This window comes from Podarcis pityusensis, assembly GCF_964106645.2.
Source record: "Podarcis pityusensis genome assembly, chromosome: 5".
NCBI lineage: Eukaryota > Metazoa > Chordata > Lepidosauria > Squamata > Lacertidae > Podarcis > Podarcis pityusensis.
In genome coordinates, this window is record NC_138032.1 from 98563351 (window position 1) to 98584239 (window position 20889).

Genomic DNA, 20889 nt, shown 5'->3' on the forward strand with positions numbered 1-20889 from the left:
ATAAGGATTTCAGTCTATGTTTTGTACATGGCACATAACTTTGATGATAACATTTTAGTATAGGAGCAGGATTGTTTCTCTCTTTTCAAAGACAATTCCTAACATAATTGGAAATAAGAGTATGAAAAAAGGGAAATAAAAGGTTTATGAAAATTTTAAAGTAGTAGACAATGTCTTGTAAGAATCATAAAAAGGAAGTAAGAACAGTTGTTGAGGAATTCTATTTAGAATTCTATTTTTGGGGGTTTCAGGAATGATTAGAGTTAAAAATAGAGCATATAAAAGAAAAAAATGGAAGAAAATATTATTTGGAAAGGTTGCCGAAATGGGCATATATTACAATAAACTAATATTACATATAGTTATGTAATGCAATTAAAAAGATTAAAGAGAATTGAGGGAAACTAGCACAACAGGTTTCAGAGAGATTGTAAAGATAAAGTGCAATAATGCTTGATAGCTGAGGGTAGGCACTGCATAGAAGTGTTGAAATGCAGAATAGAGGACAATTTAGGCAGGAAGACAGGAATAAAAATTAGAGCTTTAAAAGAGGAAGTTGAGAGAGAGAGAATTTAGTATTGTAGAAAGTAAAATTGTCTGCAATAATATTTGGGTCTAGTGATGTATGGAAGTGAGAGCTGAACCATAAAGAAGGCTGATCGCCGAAGAATTGATGCTTTTGAATTCTGGTGCTGGAGAAGACTCTTGAGAGTCCCATGGACTGCAAGAAGATCAAACCTATCCATTCTTAAGGAAATCAGCCCTGAGTGCTTACTGGAAGGACAGATCCAATACTTTGGCCACCTCATGAGAAGAGAAGATTCCCTGGAAAAGACCCTGATGTTGGGAAAGATGGAGGGCACAAGGAGAAGGGGATGACAGAGGACAAGATGGTTGGACAGTGTTCTCGAAGCTACCAGCATGAGTTTGACCAAACTGCGGCAGTGGAAGACAGGAGTGCCTGGCGTGCTCTGGTCCAGGGGGTCACGAAGAGTCGGACATGACTAAACGACTAAACAACAACAACAACAACAATATTTGGGCCTGCTTGTACTGAACCTCTCTCTATATATATATATGGCCGCAAACAGAATCAGTTCAGAAAAGACAAGACAGCAGAAGGAGGACCGCTGTAGCCAGCCCCAACGACACGTTCTCAAGATGGAGGGGGAGGGAACAGCTGCAGTCGCCTGCGGTTCCTGCGCAGTGTTTGCCATCTTGCCAAAGGTTGCAGGCAGCTTTACCTGCAGCAATTGCATGTTGATTGCCCTCTTAAAAGACAAAGTCCAGCAACTGGAGGAACGTGTAGCTACGCTCCAAAGAATTAGGGAGCTGGAGCTTTTCTTGGAAGCAACAGAGCACAACGTCTCCACCAAGGAGCAGACAGGGGATTCCCCTGACAAGGAGGCTAGTACACCAACACAGGAGCCAGATATATGGAGAAACGTGACTCAAAGAAGTAGGAGGCCCAAGGTTCGCTCTGACTGTTTAGAAATACACAATCGCTTTGAGGTCCTCTCCCCTAGCATGGAAGACGAAGAGCAGACTCCATTTGAGGATCTCTCCCTCATTACAGTTGATCAGGTATATGAAGACGAGCAGCAAAGTCAGTCCTCAGGGAATGTGCAGGCGACCTTGGAACGGACAGCTCACGGAAGAACCCCGACCAAACCTAAGAGGAGGCGTGTAGTGGTGATAGGGGATTCCCTACTGAGGGGAACAGAAGCAGTGATCTGTGGGCCTGACAAGATGTCTCGGGAAGTGTGCTGTCTCCCCGGGGCTAAGATCCAAGATGTAACTGAACGACTGCAAGGAATCATAAAACCCACTGACAAATACCCCTTCCTCTTGGTTCATGTGGGAACCAATGACACTGCGAGCAATAGCCTCCAGAAGATCAAAAGAGACTACGAGGCTCTGGGCAGGAAGTTGAAGCAATTAAATGCACAAATTGTCATCTCATCTGTCCTCCCAGTTGAACGACGTGGCCCAGGGAGAGAGGGAAAAATAGTGGAAGTGAACAGCTGGCTTCGCAAATGGTGTAAACAGGAACGGTTTGGATTCTTAGATCACGGACTGCAGTTTCTTGAAGATGGACTTCTGGCAAGCGATGGGCTGCACCTCACAACGGTTGGGAGGAATGTTTTTGCCAAAAATCTCAGAAACCTCATCAGGAGGGCTTTAAACTGACTAATGTGGGGGAGGGAGACAGTGCTCCTGAAGGTAGCAGTCTATCAGTTGATGAAGATGATCATCCAAATGTCATAGACCAAATGGAGCAAACAGCACACAGACCTAGTGGTGGGAGGAAAAAATCCTTAAATAAGAAACACGGGGGAATGATTAATGGACTTCAATGTCTGTACACTAATGCGCAAAGCATGGGAAATAAACAAGATGAGCTTGAGCTCTTGGTACAGCAAACTAAATATGACATAATAGGCATCACTGAAACCTGGTGGGATAAGTCCCACGATTGGAATGTAATAATGGGGGGATACAATCTATTTCAGAGAAACAGACCAGACAAGAAAGGAGGAGGAGTGGTGTTATATGTCAGGGATGTGTATACCTGTGAAGAGATCCAAGATTTAGAACCTCAAAGCCAAAGTGAGAGCATTTGGGTCAAAATTAAGGGAGAGAAGAATAACAGTAACCTCATTGTGGGAGTTTACTATAGATCCCCAAGCCAAACGGAGGACATAGATGATGCCTTCCTGGAACAGATGGCCAAGCATGCAAAAGGAAGGGAGATAGTAGTAATGGGGGACTTCAATTACCCGGATATTTGTTGGATGTCAAACTCAGCAAAGACCATAAGGTCAAACAGATTCCTCACTGGCCTTGCAGACAACTTCATTGTCCAGAAAGTGGGAGAAGCAACAAGAGGAACAGCCATTTTAGATCTGGTCCTAACCAATGTTGATGACCTGGTTAGTGGGGTAGAAGTGGAAGGATCATTAGGCGCGAGTGATCATGCTCTTCTGAAGTTTACTATACAGCGGAAAGGAGCAGCCAAGCATACTAGGACTCAATTTCTTGACTTTAAGAAAGCCGACTTCATAAAACTTAGGGAAGTGCTGGGTGAGATCCCGTGGACAATAATACTAAAAGGAAAGGGAGTTCATGATGGCTGGGAGTTTGTTAAGAGGGAGATAGTAAAAGCACACCGTCAGGTAATACCAATGAGATGGAAACATGGAAGGTGCCTAAAGAAGCCAGGGTGGCTATCTAAAGAACTTTTAACTGAGTTAAGATTAAAAAAGGATGTGTACAAAAAATGGAAAAGGGGGGAAACCACCAAAGAGGAATTCAAACAAATAGCCAGCACGTGTAGACACAAAGTCAGAAAAGCTAAAGCACAGAATGAACTCAGGCTTGCTAGAGAGGTTAAAAGCAACAAAAAAGGCTTTTATGGGTATGTTCGTAGCAAAAGGAAGAACAAAGAAACAGTGGGGTCACTCAGAGGAGAAGATGGTGAAATGCAAACAGGGGACACAGAAAGGGCTGAACTCCTCAATGCCTTCTTTGCCTCAGTCTTCTCCGATAAAGAAAACAATGCCCGACCTGAAGAATTTGGAGCAAATGATTCAGCAAAGGAAACACAGCCCAGAATAACTAAGGAGATAGTACAAGAATACTTGGCTAGTTTAGATGTATTCAAGTCTCCAGGGCCAGATGAACTGCATCCAAGAGTATTAAAAGAACTGGCAGATGTGATCTCAGAACCACTGGCAGTCATCTTTGAGAATTCCTGGAGAACAGGCGAAGTCCCGGCAGACTGGAGGAGGGCAAATGTTGTCCCTATTTTCAAAAAGGGGAAAAGAGAGGACCCAAATAATTACCGCCCAGTCAGTCTGACATCAATACCAGGGAAGATTCTGGAGCAGATCATTAAGCAAACAGTCTGTGATCACCTAGAAAGGAATGCTGTGATCACCAATAGTCAGCATGGATTTCTGAAAAATAAGTCATGTCAGACCAACCTGATCTCATTTTTTGACAGAATTACAAGCCTGGTAGATGAAGGGAACGCAGTGGATGTAGCCTACCTTGATTTCAGCAAGGCATTTGACAAGGTGCCCCATGATATTCTTGTAAAGAAGCTGGTAAAATGCGGTCTTGACTATGCTACCACTCAGTGGATTTGTAACTGGCTGACTGACCGAACCCAAAGGGTGCTCATCAATGGTTCCTCTTCATCCTGGAGAAGAGTGACTAGTGGGGTGCCACAGGGTTCTGTCTTGGGCCCGGTCTTATTCAACATCTTTATCAACGACTTGGATGATGGACTCAAGGGCATCCTGATCAAATTTGCAGATGACACCAAACTGGGAGGGGTGGCTAACACCCCAGAGGACAGGATCACACTTCAAAACGACCTTGACAGATTAGAGAACTGGGCCAAAACAAACAAGATGAATTTTAACAGGGAGAAATGTAAAGTATTGCACTTGGGCAAAAAAAATGAGAGGCACAAATACAAGATGGGTGACACCTGGCTTGAGAGCAGTACATGTGAAAAGGATCTAGGAGTCTTGGTTGACCACAAACTTGACATGAGCCAACAGTGTGACACGGCAGCTAAAAAAGCCAATGCAATTCTGGGCTGCATCAATAGGAGTATAGCATCTAGATCAAGGGAAGTAATAGTGCCACTGTATTCTGCTCTGGTCAGACCTCACCTGGAGTACTGTGTCCAGTTCTGGGCACCACAGTTCAAGAAGGACACTGACAAACTGGAACGTGTCCAGAGGAGGGCAACCAAAATGGTCAAAGGCCTGGAAACGATGCCTTATGAGGAACGGCTAAGGGAGCTGGGCATGTTTAGCCTGGAGAAGAGGAGGTTAAGGGGAGATATGATAGCCATGTTCAAATATATAAAAGGATGTCACATAGAGGAGGGAGAAAGGTTGTTTTCTGCTGCTCCAGAGAAGCGGACATGGAGCAATGGATCCAAACTACAAGAAAGAAGATTCCACCTAAACATTAGGAAGAACTTCCTGACAGTAAGAGCTGTTTGACAGTGGAATTTGCTGCCAAGGAGTGTGGTGGAGTCTCCTTCTTTGGAGGTCTTTAAGCAGAGGCTTGACAACCATATGTCAGGAGTGCTCTGATGGTGTTTCCTGCTTGGCAGGGGGTTGGACTCGATGGCCCTTGTGGTCTCTTCCAACTCTATGATTCTATGATTCTATGATTCTAGGTGTTAAAGTAATGTTTTGAGATTTAAGATCTAAAGATGTAGCAATGGTATACAATGCAGTTAGAAATCCTATGGCACCTGGTGCATTACAGTTGCTGCAGCAGGCAACAAAAACCACTAGGTAGTCCACAAGAGCCTTGGCACTTGTCAAATGGTCCATGGGGGTAGAAGGTTGGAGATCACTGCCCTGAATAAGCACAGAGAAATTCAATTTTTTTTGGTAAGTCACAGAAACTATCAAGAGAAGGCATTAAAGATTTTATGCCATGGGCTCATTTACCAGAAGTAAACATTAACAAGAAACAGGACATAAATATAGAACAGGTAAGAAAAGCCATAAAACATTCTAAGAGTGGAAAATCTCCAGGTCCAGATAGATTCATAGCAGAATATATATTAAAAAATACTGACAATATAGAAACACCATTAGTGGAGGCTTTAAACTAAATTTAAACTGGAAATCTGCCCCAGAAATGCAAAATAAGAATCATATCTGTATTATATTAAAAGAGGAGAATAATTAAGATTCAATGTTGTCTGCCCTATTGAATTTTGATTGTAAAATTTTAACCTCCATAGGGTAACAGAAAAATGTGTGCATAAAGATCAAACAGGTTTTATTAAGTGACGAGCTATAATAATGAGTTTAAGAAGGGTGTTAAATATTATGCAATCTCTTGGTTTCTGGGTGAAGAATAAGCTTATGACAGGTTCAGGTGGGGGTTTATGAAGGAATTTTTTTTGGAAAGGATTGTATTTCCAACAAATTTCTGTAAGCTGAAAGATTGAAATATTTTTGGCAGAAAGTAAGTGAAAGTATAAAAAGAACTGTACGGAACAACCTTACATTTACAGAGCAAAATATCCTCTTGAATTATATACCCAGCACATGGAACCTTACAAAAGGACAATATGAGTGGACTCTCCCTGCCCTTAACTAAAGCAAAAAGACTGATACTGATGAATTGGAAAAATAAAAATGCAGCTCCCTTCTACGATTGGATTGAAGACTTATACAAACTCACAACATTTGAACAACTTGCATATAAACACAGACTTGCCATGGACAAATTCAATGATATTTTGAATCCATTCTTACAAATACTGTAATAGGTTAAGATCTGGTGAAGTACAATAACAACCTTGTAAAATACAGTGGTACCTCGGGTTACATACGCTTCAGGTTACAAACGCTTCAGGTTACAGACTCCGCTAACCCAGAAATAGTGCTTCAGGTTAAGAACTTTGCTTCAGGATGAGAACAGAAATCGTGCTCCGGCGGCATGGCGGCAGCAGGAGGCCCCATTAGCTAAAGTGGTGCTTCAGGTTAAGGACAGTTTCAGGTTAAGAACGGACCTCCGGAACGAATTAAGTACTTAACCTGAGGCATCACCGTATACAGTTTTGGGTTTTTCCCTCTCCCCCCTTTGTTTTCCCTTGTACACCGGTTCTGTTTCTCTTTCTCTTTTTCCTTCTTTTATTCACATCTCACCATATTTAGTGCACATATAATTATGTATCTTTTTAGCTTTCAATGAAGATGTGTATGTGTATATATATATATATATATTTCTGTAAGCTGATAGATATAGAAATATGGTTGGGGTGAGATTCAATGACTTAGGTTTCCCAATGTTATATCCTAGCAGAGTGGTAAGACAAGGCTGCCTGCTGTCAGAGGCATCTCAAGTGCAATTGATAAGACAAAGTAAGACAATGAAAGGCATAAGAATAGCAGAAATAGAGCATAAAATCAGCTTTCACTGCGATGATATGGGAGCTTTCTTATTTCACTACACAGAATCAGCCAAAATAAATTGGGAAAATGAAACAGGAGTATAAGTGGCTGGATTAAAAATCATTATAACAAAACATGAATTATTACCAGCAAATGTATATTATGATGAGATTGAATATGAGAGTCGCATAAAAGAATTTAGCTGGTGTAGTAGAGTAAAATATCCAGGTCTCAAAATCACAGATTACCTAACAGAACTATTCAAAGATAATTAGCTCCCAGCTAGATCCGGCACAACAGATCCAACAAGATGTAGAATTCTGGAAAAATGGGGGGGGGGGGCAATAAGCCTAATCAAGATAAATGTTTTAACAAGAATAACGTGTTTTCTGCATAACATTCCCATGTTTTTACATCACAAATGGTAAAGGAATGGCATAGAAAATAATATCAACTTTTATGTGGCTAGGGAAAAAGGTAAGCGTATCAAAGGTTATAGTGAGAGGGAATCACTGGAAGGGAGGACTGTGGAGTCCTGATTTTGAATTTTATTTTGAAGCAGATATTTTAAATGCATTATGGATGGTCAAAAGAATCAGAATGAAATAATATAGGGGATGGAGTTACATAGTAAATATTGGACTTAAAACATGGGATAAACACAGAGCATATCTCACTTCCAACATATCTGATATACTCAGTGCTTTTTTCTAAAAATGTTTAGGGGTACTCTCATTTTCCTACTCATATTGAAATGTTGCCCCACAATGAGGCCAAACTTAGATTCACAAACTGTTTAGGGGTATGCGTCCCCCTGCGTCCCCCCAGAAAACAAGCACTGGATATACTCTATGTTTATCCCATACTGTAATTCCAGTACTTACTACTGTTTTCCATAGTGTTTCGATTTTTCATTCATAATTTAAAAGCTTTAGGAGTCACCATGGATTCCTGGGGTAAGAGTGTTATTGCACTGGTGTCCTGCTTGTGGGGCTCCCCACTGGGGGAAACCCAATGCTGGACTAGGGAGCATTCTCCTGGGCCGTTGTTGGTGGAGGGGAAGCTTTCTTCTTTTCTTGAAAAGATACTTTCTGTACCATCATAGAAGGCACAAAATGTGATACAGATGCCCAGGTTAGGGATGCGCAGTGCTTTTTTCCTTTAAAAAAAAAGGTTTAGGGGTGCTCTCATTTTGACTCAAGAAAATCACCATTTTATAGTTCAAATTGGAAAAAATAAATACAGTAAATGGACAAAAGTACAAAGATTTACAAAAGGTTTAGGGGTATGTGTCCCCGCAGAAGAAAAGCACTGGGGATATGTGTAACCCCATAACATGATGCTCAGCAAATAGTGAAATCACTGTGTCAGGTTCTCCCTGGTATTTTGTGGAATATTTTTATTTTGGTTTCAGTTTTTCAGTGTATGATTATTCAATCATTTCTGTAGGCTTGCAGCCCATTTACTGGAGCAGAGATGATGTAGCCCATTGGCTGAAGTGGGCTGAAAAGGAGTTCTCATTAAGACCCATTGACAGCAACACTTTTGAGATGAATGGCAAAGCGCTCTTGCTTTTAACCAAAGAGGATTTTCGATACAGGTCTCCACATTCGGGTGAGTACTAAGAAAAAAGGAAGGAAATGCATAATGTGGCCTCATTCATATGTAGTGCTAAGCGAAAGTATGGGTAAGCATGAACTAGAAAGCATGTGGGTATTCTTAACACAAATCACAGCTGCTTTGTTCCTGCTCTGGACTTGCTAATGTTGTGGCACCCAGAACTAAGCCATGGTTTGACTTCGCTATAGCCAAGCCTTGGTTTAGTGCTTGTGGTTTGTCTAGAGTGAGATTTGAACTTACTGCTAAACCGAAACAGGACTTAGGTATGGATAGCACAGCAGCAGCATGGCAGGAGTGAAGCCCCTGTGCATTTTGCTGTGAGTACCCGCACACTAGGTCATTCACGCTTAGCCAGGATTTGACCTACCAAATTGCGTAGGACTGGTACACAATTGGGTATTTGTTTCGTGTCTCTTGGGACATAGCAACCACACCACTGGGAATAAGGACAAGGGGGCTGAAGTAAATTCTGAGAGCAGTGGGAAGCAATGGGGCAGGTTTGTGCAGGTGAAGGTGGTCCTTCAAGTACCCTGGTCCCAGGCTGTTGAAGGGCTCTAGCCTTCTCACAGATGACAGCTGTATTTCAAAAGCTAGATGTCATGGAAAGATGTTCTTCTGTCTAATGCAGAGGTGGCAATGGGGAGGGGGGGCATTGAGCGTGACATCAGGCCATTGGGAGGAGCCAGGGGGCAGAGCTGAAGGTGGCCGCAGTGTGGCTTCAGTGGCTGGTGACTCCTGCTCCTGCTGCTTCCGCTGTCACTGGCAGGGGGCTGCTTTGACCATCTCCTTCCTTCCATGGCGGGGGAGGAGGAGAAGGAGTTGGCCCCTGAAGTGGTGCTGTGCTCAGCTCCGCATTTGGCCTCCTCCACTCCCTTTGAATGTTGGGGGGGGGGCAGCCCCTCCCAAAATAATCAGGGGAGGTCAAAAGAGCTTGACTCCTAGGAGATGGCATCCTTGCTCTAATGTAATAGTTTTCTATGGTGCAGAATTTTTTTTTGTATGGGGAAATATTTCATCCTGTGTTGCAGTCCAAAGTTGCCCAAACATAGGGTGATCATATATCTTTCATTCACTTGCATGGTCTGTTTGTGTTTTAGGTGATGTGCTTTACGAGCTTCTTCAGCATATCTTGAAGCAAAGGAATTCTCATGTGCTGTTTTCACCTTTCTTCCATCCTGGGAACTCTATCCATGCTCAGCCAGATATCATGTTACATCAAAACCATGATGAAGGTAGCAACAACTCTTTGTTTGTTTGTTTGTTTGTTTGTTTGTTTGTTTGTTTGTTAGCTGTGGGCTTTGTGTGGAATGAAATAGGATACTTGGGGGGATACTTGGCGAACCCTTACATTATGACCATGGTTGTAGCTACAAATTTAGAGCACTCCTCTAAAAATGAACTCAGAATTGCTCCATACAGTTAGAAAATATGTTACTAAGGAAACCAAAGAAGGCCAGAGTTTGAAGTAACAACAGTAAACTTTATTTTATTTTTGTCATAATATGCAAATAAGACTTACAGCCAGATCCTGAGTATAACTTTGTTGTCAAAAGAGTGTTTAGCTCTACAGAGTAGACCTATTTGCTTCACTTACACAATGTGAAATGGCAGGCTGGTACACCTGCATCAAGCACAAGTGTGTATGTGGCAACCACTACATAATATGTGAATTGGCCTTTTATCATGCGTGTCCGCTGTGCTTCAGTTTCCTTTCACATGAAGTTTCTATTTAAAGAAAGCAAAACATCATTTTGGCAGTGGCCCATTGCTCCATGGGAAAGCACATGGTCTGCATGCAGAACTCTGTAGAATCAGTTCCTGGCTGCTCCAGTTAAAATGGACCTGGAGTAACAGGACTGGGAAAGAACTGCAATAAGATGAGCATTAAGGGTGGAAAAATTTCCCCAAAGATACCAACTGTATTCAGAAGAGATTTTGCCCACCACAATCCATCCTTCTCTGCAATGCACAACCTCAAGGGTATTTCAAGGCACCTTTTAGTTCATGTGGTAAGATGCTGAGTCCCCCAACAGGCCTGGCTAGTGCATCTTGTGAACTAGATATATGGTCTAAGAATTGAATTGGAAACATGGGGGCTTTGGGGGCGTAATGCCAAATCATACTTTGGAATTGGAAGCACAAACGTACGTCTCACATGCTTCCTGTTTCCCTCATGCATTACAATGACCAACTCCTGTTCCTGGTTTTCAGCAAAATGTAGTTGTGCTGTTTCATCCAAACTGCATGTTTCACATTTCCCTTTATGCCAAGATTGTAAGCCACTATGATTTGCTGGAAACCAGGAACAGAAGTTGCAAATCTCTGTGTGGGAGGAGGAGGACACAAACCCAAGGCTCCTTGGGGGCATTCTCATGACAAACAGCCACATTACATTGGAACCATAAGGCTTGATTCTCTAACTATTCCAAAGTTCTGTTGTTCAAAATTGTGTTTTAAGTTGTGCCATCTTAGTTCTTGAAAACTTGGAGCTCCTTTCTGTGCCACAAAGGCTGGACACTCCACTGCTGCCCTGTACAGTACATCCTGTACGTGTTCAAAGAAGAGATGATCAGCTGATCCCAAGATGTATTCATTAGGGAACTCCCTGCCTCATCTTATTTATTACTTTTTATCCTACAGAGCTATGGACATACACGGTTCCCCCTTTCTGAATTGTATCCTCACAGTAACTGTGGATCAAGCTCCCCAAGAGAGCTCTATTTCTGAGGAAGGATGTCACTGTGATGCCAGGTCATCCTTGTTTAAGTTCAGTACTTCAGCTATTATGCCCCTTAGGCTCTCTTACCAGCTGGTATCTTGATCCCCTTCCCTGTTCTTTCAGGGTATGGGCTGCATCGGAGATACATGCAGGACTGGAACTGGCAGCCAATTACCTGACATCACAGTGACATTGGTAACTGTTTGCTCATGCAGTTTGTGATCAAACCATGCAGGCAAAGACAAAAAGAACCAACAATCAACAGATTGTCTGGTTTTGCAAAGTACTGTGCAGGCAACTTCACAAGAAGCTGATCTTTGAGATTTCGTATCTCCATGCACAACGCTTCATAAGACCTGATGATCACCTGAGCTTGCAAGACCAGGTGCACAGTGCCTGATTTCAACATGTGGACAGAAGCCTGTCACCTTTGATGGACACCTGATCATAGGCACCTGTCATTAGAGTTTGCAATGTCAAGTGCAGAACACTTCGCAGAAGACTTGTAGGCACCCCACAAGCTCAGCCCAGTTGTGTCTTTACCTTCTCCATGCCTGATGTCATATTTGGGCACATCTTAGCCAACACAGTCTCACAGGCCAAATGTGGTTCCCGTAAGCCACAGGTTCCCCACCACTGCTCTGCACAAAACATGTGGTGGCTGGATTTCAAGGACTGCACATTGTTCAGCTTCTTCTATGGACACAACCCATAAGAAGGAAGACTGGTTTTTGTTCTAAGTGTGTGATGTCAGATAGGAATGCCAAGACCAAGAGGTGCTGGCTAGTTCTGCAGCTTCAGGTGTGCCATGGCACCTTCCGCTTCAATGGAGTCCGGGGTCTTTTTCACCTCCAGTCCCTTATATCCATACTCTACCCTTGTTTTATTGTATTCTCCAAGTGCTTGGTGAATACTTTTGCTCTTTGCTCCTTTCCCCTCAGCTTTGCTTCCAACCACTAAAATAAAGCTTTCGCACATGCATTTTTTTAAAAAAGGCACCTCTTGGTAGAAATTAAAAGCCAAGGAGGAGCATTTTGTTTTAATTATGGATTACTTCCAGCCACAGACTCTGGGCAGTGAGGGAAGCCCTTTGTGCCAAGACTTCACAGGCAGGTAATGAGGGCTTCTTGTGTACTTTGAGTCACTTGTGCTGCCTCTTTCCTGCTGGTGGAAGAACTCGCACAGCTAAATATAGCCCTGCACTGCCTGTTGGGTTTGTTGTTGTGTTTAATTCTTCACTGGGTTCTGTGGTATGTATCTGCTCCAACCAGCTCACTTTGAATGGCCATATGAGGGAAAGGGCAAGCATTCTCCAGGCGATCTTTACAATTCAGTCTTGAGTATGGTTTCTGTTTCTCTCCTGAGTGTTGTGTGTAGGAGAAAAGAACTGTTGGTGCACTGGAAGAACTAAATTGCTGAAAAACCTCAAGGGTTTTGTGCTTCTAATTCCTAGGCATGGTTTGCCATTATGTCCAAACAGCCCCAAAATCCCACCTACAAAGGAGACTGCTGCCTGCATCTCTGCACAATTTACTGTTCTGGTCTTGCCTCCTTCCAATCAGCCTCAGTGAGGATGGGGGAATAATTTTTGTATCGGGAAAGATCCAGTGAGCCAGCCACACCTAATATGAAGACAAATTACTTGTCCTTAAAGAAGATGTCCTGTTGCAATTTTTCCACTCAGGAGGGGCACTTCTGATTAGGGATTCAATGCAGAAATACAGAAGGTGGGCTCTTTTGCAGATGAAGGGTTAACTGGGAGGGGTATTGTTTTGGTCGGTTGCTATGTTATGTGTGTCTTTTTGTGTTTTTATGTAATAAACTGCCCTGTGATCCTTGGATAAAGGGCAGTAGATAAATTTAATAAATAATAATGATAGCTCTTTCATGTGCGTTTAAAAATACATTTTAGGCTTATGATGGAAGAGTGTATCCAGTTTTAATTGAGGATAAAATAGTTCCTAGGCTGTTACGCAGAACCTACAGACCACAGGCTATTCCATTTCTGTGGTGCACAGCCATGTTTTCAGCGAGCACTTGGGCTGATAACCGGCAGTCCACAGGGCCCTCCCTGGCCCTCCTGCCAAGTGTCACTGAAGATGGCGACGCACAGGCTGTGTCTTCCCTAATTCAGATCTTTTTTAATGCAGAAAAAGAAACACATTCTTTTGAAATGTAATCCTTGCGTTGGCTTAATGGTGTAACAATGTTTAATGCTATGTCTCTCTGTTGGACTGCATGCAGGAATTGTGTCAAATGACCATGGCTTATCATGCAATGTGCAGTGTCTGAGCGAATGGGCTCCATGAGCCCTGGGAAGCCTTCTTGTTGTTGTTTAGTCGTTTAGTCGTGTCCGACTCTTCGTGACCCCCTGGACCAGAGCACGCCAGGCCCTCCTGTCTTCCACTGCCTCCCACAGTTTGGTCAGACTCATGCTGGTAGCTTCAAGAACACTGTCCAACCATCTCGTCCTCTGTCGTCCCCTTCTTCTTGTGCCCTCCATCTTTCCCAACATCAGGGTTTTTTCCAGGGAGTCTTCTCTTCTCATGAGGTGGCCAAAGTATTGGAGCCTCAGCTTCACGATCTGTCCTTCCAGTGAGCACTCAGGGCTGATTTCCTTAAGAATGGATAGGTTTGATTTTCTTGCAGTCCATGGGACTCTCAAGAGTCTCCTCCAGCACCATAATTCAAAAGCATCAATTCTTCAGCGATCAGCCTTCTTTTATGGTCCAGCTCTCACTTCCATACATCACTACTGGGAAAACCATGGCTTTAACTATACGGACCTTTGTTGGCAAGGTGATATCTCTGCTTTTTAAGATGCTGTCAAGGTTTGCCATCGCCTTTCTCCCAAGGAGCAGGCGTCTTTTAATTTCGTGACTGCTTTCACCATCTGCAGTGATCATGGAGCCCAAGAAAGTAAAATCTCTCCCTGCCTCCATTTCTTCCCCTTCTATTTGCCAGGAGGTGATGGGACCAGTGGCCATGATCTTCGTTTTTTTGATGTTGAGCTTCAGACCATATTTTGCACTCTCCTCTTTCACCCTCATTAAAAGGTTCTTTAATTCCTCCTCACTTTCTGCCATCAAGGTTGTGTCATCTGCATATCTGAGGTTGTTGATTTTTCTTCCGGCGATCTTAATTCCGGCTAGGGATTCATCCAGCCCAGCCTTTCGCATGATGAATTCTGCATATAAGTTAAATAAGCAGGGAGACAATATACAGCCTTGCCGCACTCCTTTCCCAATTTTGAACCAATCAGTTGTTCCATATCCAGTTCTAACTGTAGCTTCTTGTCCCACATAGAGATTTCTCAGGAGACAGATGAGGTGATCAGGCACTCCCAGGAAGCCTTCTAGATCAGTTGTTCCATATCCAGTTCTAACTGTAGCTTCTTGTCCCACATAGAGATTTCTCAGGAGACAGATGAGGTGATCAGGCACTCCCAGGAAGCCTTCTAGATCAGGAAGCCTTCTAGATGGCACCAATTTCATTGCAGAGCCTGATCATTCATGACAGAAACATTTATTTGGCAAAATTCCAATGCCTTCCAGAGATTGATGTGTGAACCACCTTTTCTTCTGATGAGAGGTTGATGTGTGAACCACCTTTTCTTCTGGAAGGCTCATACCTTCCTTATGAGAGCACATCAGAGAACCATATCTTGCCATCACTTTACTATCATTTCCTGACAGAAGGGCAGAGTTTTAAGGAGATGTGAGATCAATTGAAGTGATGTCCTATCAATCAATATTTTGCATTTATTTCCATGCATATGGCAAATAACGTGTAGTGGGTGCACGTGTATACTGCATATGGTGAAATGTTTCTTACTTGGTTATTGTGACCTTGACATGCAAAAAACTTAACCCAGATGCAGAAAGAGAAAGAGAAACACAATGCAAGTCTATAATCCCACCCAGAAATAATTCTCAAAAGTAATTCACATTGAGTTCTGTATGGTCATACAACTACAGTGGAATCTCGGGTTGCAAACGTGATCCGTGTGGGATGAACGTTTGCAACCCGCAGCGCCATGTCTGCACACGCGTGGGTTGCAATTAGGCACTTCTGCACATGCACAAAGCGTGATGTAGTGCCTCTGCGCATGTGTGAGCACCGAAACATGGAAGTAACCCGTTTTGGTACTTCCGGGTTCAGCGCGGTGCGCAACCCGAAATCACGTAACCTGAAGTGTCTGTAACCCAAGGTACCACTGTACAGACATTTTCTTTCATCCTAATTTCTGCTGCTTTTCTGAGCGTATCTGTGTTGCCATGTGAAGTAGAAACTTTTTTTAAAATTGAGATTTCTGGAAATCTTAATGAGATCCAGCGAACTATATGCCCAGCTGTACTCTACACATTACAACATCATTTTGGGGTTTGTTTGTTTTTGTTTTTTAAACTCATTTATATGCCTACTATTTCCCTAAGGACTCAAAGCAGCTTCCCATTTCACCCTCATAGCCACCCTGTCTGGTAGTCTAGGCAGAGAAGCAGTACCCAAAGCCACCCAATGGGCTTCAGGGTTGGAACTTTGCAGTCCAAGCCCCCACTCTGTCGGCTGCACCCGACTCCTCCTTGGACAAAAATCATGACTTGCTGTGTTCACATCAACTAGGTAATCTGGTGGCTCTGAAATATGCTTAAAGGGTTATTTCTTTGCAAGACCAGTTTTAAGACATTGTTGTTCAGTCACCGCAGACAGGGCATGGCCTGGCTCTGAAGTTTCACTTCCTTGTGCCCATTTCGTTATTACTGACCTGAGTAGTCAGACAAAGACAGACCTTTCTTGTTTATGATTTGGGGCATGTGAATCATAAAATCCACACCAATGTCGCTTCCTCCTGAGCAGTAACAAGGAAACTGGTGGTTGCTGGCAAGATCCATTGGGAGGTGGACAGCCTGATGAGTGGGCCTGGAGTCAGCCTAAGGTCACAGAGCTTGTGCGGGGGAAGCAGAACTTTGGAAGCCGAGTTCACAGGGCTTCAAAGAGGCCTTTTGCTTGCACCTCATGGCAATTGTATTTTAGAAGTAAGGCACCACTCTGTTCTTTTTGAACAGACCCTTTAAGACAGCAGTGGTAGCCACAGACTGAGGAAGAGAAGGAGCAAATACAACAACCTAATCTAGATGCATACGGCAAGGTGTGGCAGATTTGGAGTGCCATGAAAAGGCTGAAAATTGTTTTAGCTCCATTAAGGATGTTTTTTTAATGTGGCCATATGTTTGCTTTGTACATTTTTAATTATTTCTATTAAGTGATGAACGTGGAGCAAGGCTTAAATAAATGGTTTTAACAGTGTACTTTCCACATCAAGACATCATGCAATTTCCACTATTTCATTAATTGAAATAAATGGATCTGTTTTTAATCGAAATTAATTGGATGATAGCCACAATGTTCTGGGTGTGTATAACAGAATTTTTTTACTGAACAACATAACTTTATCATAAGTGTAAAGTGGTATAGGACTCTGTGTATGCCATAATTGCAGAGGACCACAAAAAGTATGGAACAGTGGGCTCTCCTTTCTGAGAGTCTTTACTTTCTTTCATTTTCTTTTTTTTTTTAAGCAAGTTTCCAGATCTTATAGCTACACTGCTGACATCTCAGAAGCCTGAGAGAACAGTGCTTTCAGGGTTTGGAGAAAGGACACCAGTGTTCTTGTCTCCACAGGTCTAGCAAAACCAGGGTAAATTTTGCAGAATAGTTGATGCAAAATGTGATACAATTTGCATCATGGTTGCAAGTCATATAAGACAGCTTTTCTTGGCATAGAATTTTAACATTTTTATGGGGAGTCAACACAGTCCATATGCTCTATCTTAAAGCCTATCATGGTATGAATATATTTGTCTCATCTTTTCAAAACAATGTTTTTGTCCTTGAGAGAACAAATATGGGCATTGTTTACTCCACCTTAGTTAGTATTTGGCTGGAACCAAAGGTTCCAGTTAAAATTGCGTCACCAGTATGTGTCACCAGTACTATTTTTCAGGAAAAAGAGGTGCCAGAACTCACCATGAATGCCTCCCTTGTTCGCTTATAATGGCAATGGCGCCCATCTGAGAGGTGCCAGAACTGAGTTCCAGTGAGCTCAGGCTGAAAAAAAGTCCTGCGTGTTACCTATGAGCTCCCAGTTGGCCATTCCTGCCTATCGCAGAATACACAACTTTTTTCTTTCTTTTTCTTTTGCTATACAGACAACTTTGTCCAGAGACCTTCAAGACAATCAGCTGACACAATGCATCACAACCCTCCTACCATTGAATTATTGCATCGCTCTAGATCCCCCATTAGTGCCAACCACAGGCCTTCACCAGAACCTGAGCAGCGGTCATTGAAATCCCCCTTGGAGAACACTATTCGTCGCCTCTCACCAGCTGATCGGCTCTCGGGAATGAGGCACCACCAGGAGAACAATAGCCAAGAGTCTTACCCTCTCTCAGTGTCCCCTATTGAGAATAACCACTGCCCAACCCCTTCCGAAGTGCTTCAGAAGCCTTCCAGTCCCCGCCAGGAAAACACAAGGGTGATTCAGCTGATGCCCAGCCCCATCATGCACCCCTTGATACTGAACCCCAGGCACTCTGTGGATTTCAAAGCCTCCAGGTTGTCTGAAGATGGGATGCACAGAGAGGTGAAACCCATCAACCTGTCCCATCGGGAAGAATTAGCATACATGAATCACATCATGGTCTCCGTCTCTCCCCCTGAAGAGCATGCAATGCCAATTGGAAGGATAGCAGGTTAGTATGATATATTCCAAGTCATGTATTTTCTTTGGTATCTACCATACATTTTCCCAAGGGCTGATGCTTGGGAAATTTGTTAATTTCATTAGAAGACAAACAGAAGTCCATAGGTTGAAGGTACTATAGAAGCAAATGGGTAAATAAAGGTATTTACTTTATGGTGATCTGCCATCATATTGTTCTTAGAACCCAAATCCCCAAAGTTATGGATGGTCTTTCTGACAAAGTAACGACCACCAGCTCCTGATTAATCTTCCTTGCGTTTTCCCATGAACATCATTCCTCAAAATACATTCATTTTATGTATTATTACATGTCATGGTTTCCCAGCAAACAAATTAATACTGCAACGGGTTAAATGAATGAGCATGGCCCAGGTAAATCTAACTGCTGTTAAGTTTGAAGGCTTCCAGTGAGAGAATGCTTAATTCTATTGTATTAAATTTAACAGAGATTCACATTCCTTATTTGCTTGGATTGGCTCTAGGAAGGAGGGATCTGAATTTCTCTTCTGCCAGTGCAAACATAAAGGGGTTCTAATAAGTTATTATTAATCTTCTTTACGATTTACCTAAACATTAGTAAGCACTGTGAAACAATAAAAAATGGCCTGCCCACAGGTTTTCCTTCCCGGTCTGTGACAGTTATACATTGTACAATGCAGGCCTGCTGTTTTAAATGGGCCATTCTGCATTTATTATAATGTGAAGCTCAGTCCGTAGGGTTGTGACCCTTCATGAATCTGAGAGTCAGACTCAGTTTAATCAAGCAGTTGCTCACTTCCACAGATACCTGCTCACATCAGCAGTCTACTTGTGTGAGCAGTGTATGTAAGGTAGAAATTAGGGTTGCCACACATCTGGAGTTTCCTGAACATACACTGAATACTGCTATCGGAAGCAGCGTCCAGGCAGAAATCGGCAAAATGTCTGGGAAAATCTGGATGTATGAGAACCCCTGTTGTCACTTACTGAACTTTATTGAAATATGGCAACCCTAGCAGAAATTCAACAACTGGTAGGTAATTGCCCATTTCCATCTCTGAACTGAAGAAACGACAACATTCTGTATTTTGGGGTTCATGGAAGCAGCAGCAACATCTCCTGAGCTGGTAGTTACCACGTTGCACAGTTTGTGTGAAAACTTTTTTATGGAAGCAAGCAGCTCTTAGCAGTAACTCAAAAACAAATCAAACAAACAGGCCTTCCCAATTGGCATTCAATAATGTTGTGTCCTTGCCTACTGAATTGCTATTCCTTCCTTGCAGCATTACAGCAGCAACAACAAAAATGTGACAGGCTGTCGAACAATCTGCTGTTCCTTGAAACTCCCTCCCTTTTCAAAGGAAGCATGAGAGGGCAGTGCACCTATTCACTAGAAAGAGCCTCCAGAGTAGAGAAATCCAGAGTCTTATACCTACAAGGGGTTGCAATGCTTGCAGCTATTGCAAAAACAGCTCTTTTGGGTTTGCTTCCTTGCTTGCTTGTTTCTCTCTTGAACTCAACGTTGAGAATTAAATGGTGGCTGTTTTGGGACTAAGCTGTCAATACTGCTACAGTTGTACCTTGGTTTAAAACTCCTTGTGACTCAAATGTTTTGGCTCCCGAATGCCACAAACCCGGAAGTAAGTGTTTCAATTTGCGAACGTTTTTTGGAAGCCGAATGTCCGACACGGCTTCCATTGGAGTGCAGGAAGCTCCTGCAGCCAATCAGAAGCTGCACCTTGGTTTCTGAACGTTTTTGGAAGTCGAACAGACTTCCGGAACGGATTCCGTTCAAGAAGCAAGGTACGACTGTAGATCTCCATACCAGTTTTTACCAGAAATGAGGTCTGTGATACTTTCCTTTCAAGGCTGACTTCCAGATGAGTGAAGTTCACTAGGCCTTTTAAAATCCTTGAGCCAGAGAGAGATTCTTCAGCATATTTGTAGGCTTGAAGCAGTTTTAAAAGAGGGGAAAAGACTGTTGCTCACTTGTGTGTATCACCATATTTTTCCATGTATAAGACTACCCCTAATTTTTGAACCCCAAATTAAGAAATCAATATTTATTGGGGGGGAGATTGCCCTTCAGTTGTTGAGGTTTTTGTGGGGGAGGTCGCCACTGCCAATCACTTGCCACCGATCACCCAACCACCCACCCGCTCGCTGCCAATCACCTGCTCGCACGCTTGCCACAGCCACCAGTCACACATCTGCTTGCCAACAGCAATCGCCTGCCCACTTGCCGCCACAGATCACATGCACTCTTCCCTCTGCGTTTACTATCCATGTATAGGATGACCCCCAATTTTTGCCAAATTTTTTAAAGCAAAAAAATTATGGTCTTATACACAGAAAAATATGGTAATTCACCTAAATACTAAATATTTCAGCTTGGAACATTAGCCCTCTTCTATATATTTAATAAATGCATGGAAGTGGGGAGTGTTTATAGCGGCTGTTGCCATCGCTTGACTGCCATGTCTTCAGTGGAAGGCGAGAACTGGCCCAATGTGACTGGATGTGCACAGGGTCTGTACTAGTGGATGAGGATTTATGATTTATGCAGGCCCTTATTGTGTCTACTTGTACTTGCATAGCGCCCATTGACACAAGTGTAAGAACTCAGGAGAACAGTCTCATTAGTCTGAACCGTGAGTCAGTGACTGGGATAACAGGGCTCCTTCCAACATTCCCAGAGCAGCAGAGGGCCCACTACGGACAAGGGATCATGGAACAATCCTTGTTTCGAATGGGGAAATGGGAACTTGCCCCAGAGCGCAAGGACCGCTGAGGAGATCTCCCACTGCATATTGGAGATCACTGAGGCATTGGAGAGATTGTAGTGTGACTTTTGCTATCAATGC

The 20889-nt window shown here is 43.0% G+C and overlaps 1 protein-coding gene across 2 annotated transcripts in view; it reads left to right on the plus strand.

Moving 5' to 3' along the window:
• ETV6 (ETS variant transcription factor 6) overlaps window positions 1–20889 on the plus strand; it is a 156031-nt gene that overhangs the window by 115084 nt on the left and 20058 nt on the right. For both annotated transcript variants that reach the window (XM_081005614.1, XM_081005613.1), the window contains exons 3-5: window positions 8391–8555; window positions 9659–9793; window positions 17490–18035. In XM_081005614.1, coding sequence (XP_080861740.1) covers window positions 8391–8555; window positions 9659–9793; window positions 17490–18035 — 846 coding nt within the window. The remainder of the gene's footprint in view (window positions 1–8390; window positions 8556–9658; window positions 9794–17489; window positions 18036–20889) is intronic.